The sequence below is a fragment of the Sinocyclocheilus grahami genome, unplaced genomic scaffold (genome assembly GCF_001515645.1).
Source record: "Sinocyclocheilus grahami isolate Dianchi unplaced genomic scaffold, SAMN03320097.WGS_v1.1 scaffold4405.1, whole genome shotgun sequence".
Classification (NCBI taxonomy): Eukaryota; Metazoa; Chordata; class Actinopteri; order Cypriniformes; family Cyprinidae; genus Sinocyclocheilus; species Sinocyclocheilus grahami.
Genome location: NW_015509347.1, coordinates 5,001 through 6,482, shown reverse-complemented (window position 1 = coordinate 6,482; position 1,482 = coordinate 5,001). Strand labels below are relative to the sequence as shown.

The 1,482-nt window shown below is 39.9% G+C and overlaps 1 protein-coding gene across 1 annotated transcript in view; it reads left to right on the top strand.

Annotated features, from left to right (window-relative positions):
• The first annotated feature begins 6 nt into the window (after nucleotides 1-6).
• Nucleotides 7-1,482, top strand: part of LOC107576819 (G2/M phase-specific E3 ubiquitin-protein ligase-like) — a 3,712-nt gene continuing 2,236 nt past the window's right edge. The window contains exons 1-5 of the mRNA XM_016262949.1: nucleotides 7-149; nucleotides 284-427; nucleotides 613-827; nucleotides 960-1,227; nucleotides 1,309-1,469. Of these exons, the coding sequence (XP_016118435.1) occupies nucleotides 284-427; nucleotides 613-827; nucleotides 960-1,227; nucleotides 1,309-1,469 (788 nt within the window). The 5' untranslated portion in view covers nucleotides 7-149. The remainder of the gene's footprint in view (nucleotides 150-283; nucleotides 428-612; nucleotides 828-959; nucleotides 1,228-1,308; nucleotides 1,470-1,482) is intronic.

Here is a 1,482-nt window from a genome sequence, read left to right as displayed (position 1 = left end):
ACCTGGGTGTGATTGGTTTCCATTTTGCAAAGGCTGATAAACGTGGGCGACTTTGCAGATTACATTCAAACACTCTGAAGAAAATAAAAAAGGAGCTGGCTGACAACATACTTTATATAGTTCCTCAGACAGACATTATTCTAAATGAGGTATAGTAGGAAATTACATTATAGGAAATTATAGCACGGCTGTTCTTTGAAGGCACTTTTTTGCACCTGAACCTGCTAGTTGACAATTACTTGACAATACCAAACAATTAAACTGTGCTATTAATTTTTCACAGATGACCACGAACACAATATCATCAGTCATGTATGCAAATGATTTCTCACCACCACATTCTCCTCCACCTGTTCCTGCACAACAGAGGCACCGTCTGACTTCAACCAGCAGTTTTCTTTCAGATTCTAGCCGAAACTCTTCAATGGTAATAATATTTATTATGATATTCTTAAATTTTTTTAATGCTTATTGTGTATATATATATATATATATATATATATATATAAGAAATACACACAAATTTGCATACACCTTAAACTGGTGTACAGCATTGACATTGCAGAAAGATTGGAAAGATAGCATAAGACATTATTTACATCTCTTCAACAGGAGGACATGGACTTTGGCTCTTTGCTCAGAGAGTTTCAGCACATGCATCTCAGTGGCAGTGAGAATGTTTCAATATTGGTTTCTCGTAACAAGGTGCTGCAGAGTGCTAAAGATTCTGTTTCCAACTCTAATTTCCCTTGGACCAAAATCCCTCTCGTGACATTTGTTGGCGAGGAAGCACTTGACTGTGGAGGTCCACGCAGAGAGTTTTTCAGGTATTCCTATTACAAAGAATACATATTCTTTTACAAGACGTACAGTAAAAGAACAGTTCTCAAATATGAAACATGCACTATATGTCACAGTTTTGTTTGACATGTGTTGTTTCTCCTTTACCCCTGCCTCAGAATCTTGATGATGGAGGTGCAAAGCTCGCTGGGCATCTTTGAGGGGCAGGCTGGACACTTGTTCTTCACCTATGACCAAATGGCCTTGGAGGAACACAAGTATGAGTTGGCGGGGAAGCTGATTGCATGGTCTGTGGCTCATGGCGGACCAGGACTCAAATCTCTTGACCCCTGCCTGTACCAGCTGATGTGCACCCAGGAATGTCAACTGGTAGACTTTGACTGGCACCTAATACCAGATGCTGACATTCAGGACAAACTGCAAAAGGTTTCTATCCGTTTCTTCATCAATCTATTCATCTTCACCCTTCTTTAACTGCAAGATCTCTAATCATTATCTTGCTTTTAGATTTTGTCATGCAAAACGACGGCAGACCTCCAGAGGCTGCAGACAGAGCTGGGCGACTGGATCTGTGAATGTGGTTTCCTTGGAATATACAGACATGACATTTCTGTCCGAGATGTAGCAAAGATTTACTCCTTTGCAGTTCGACACTACATATATCTAAGGTATATATACAGT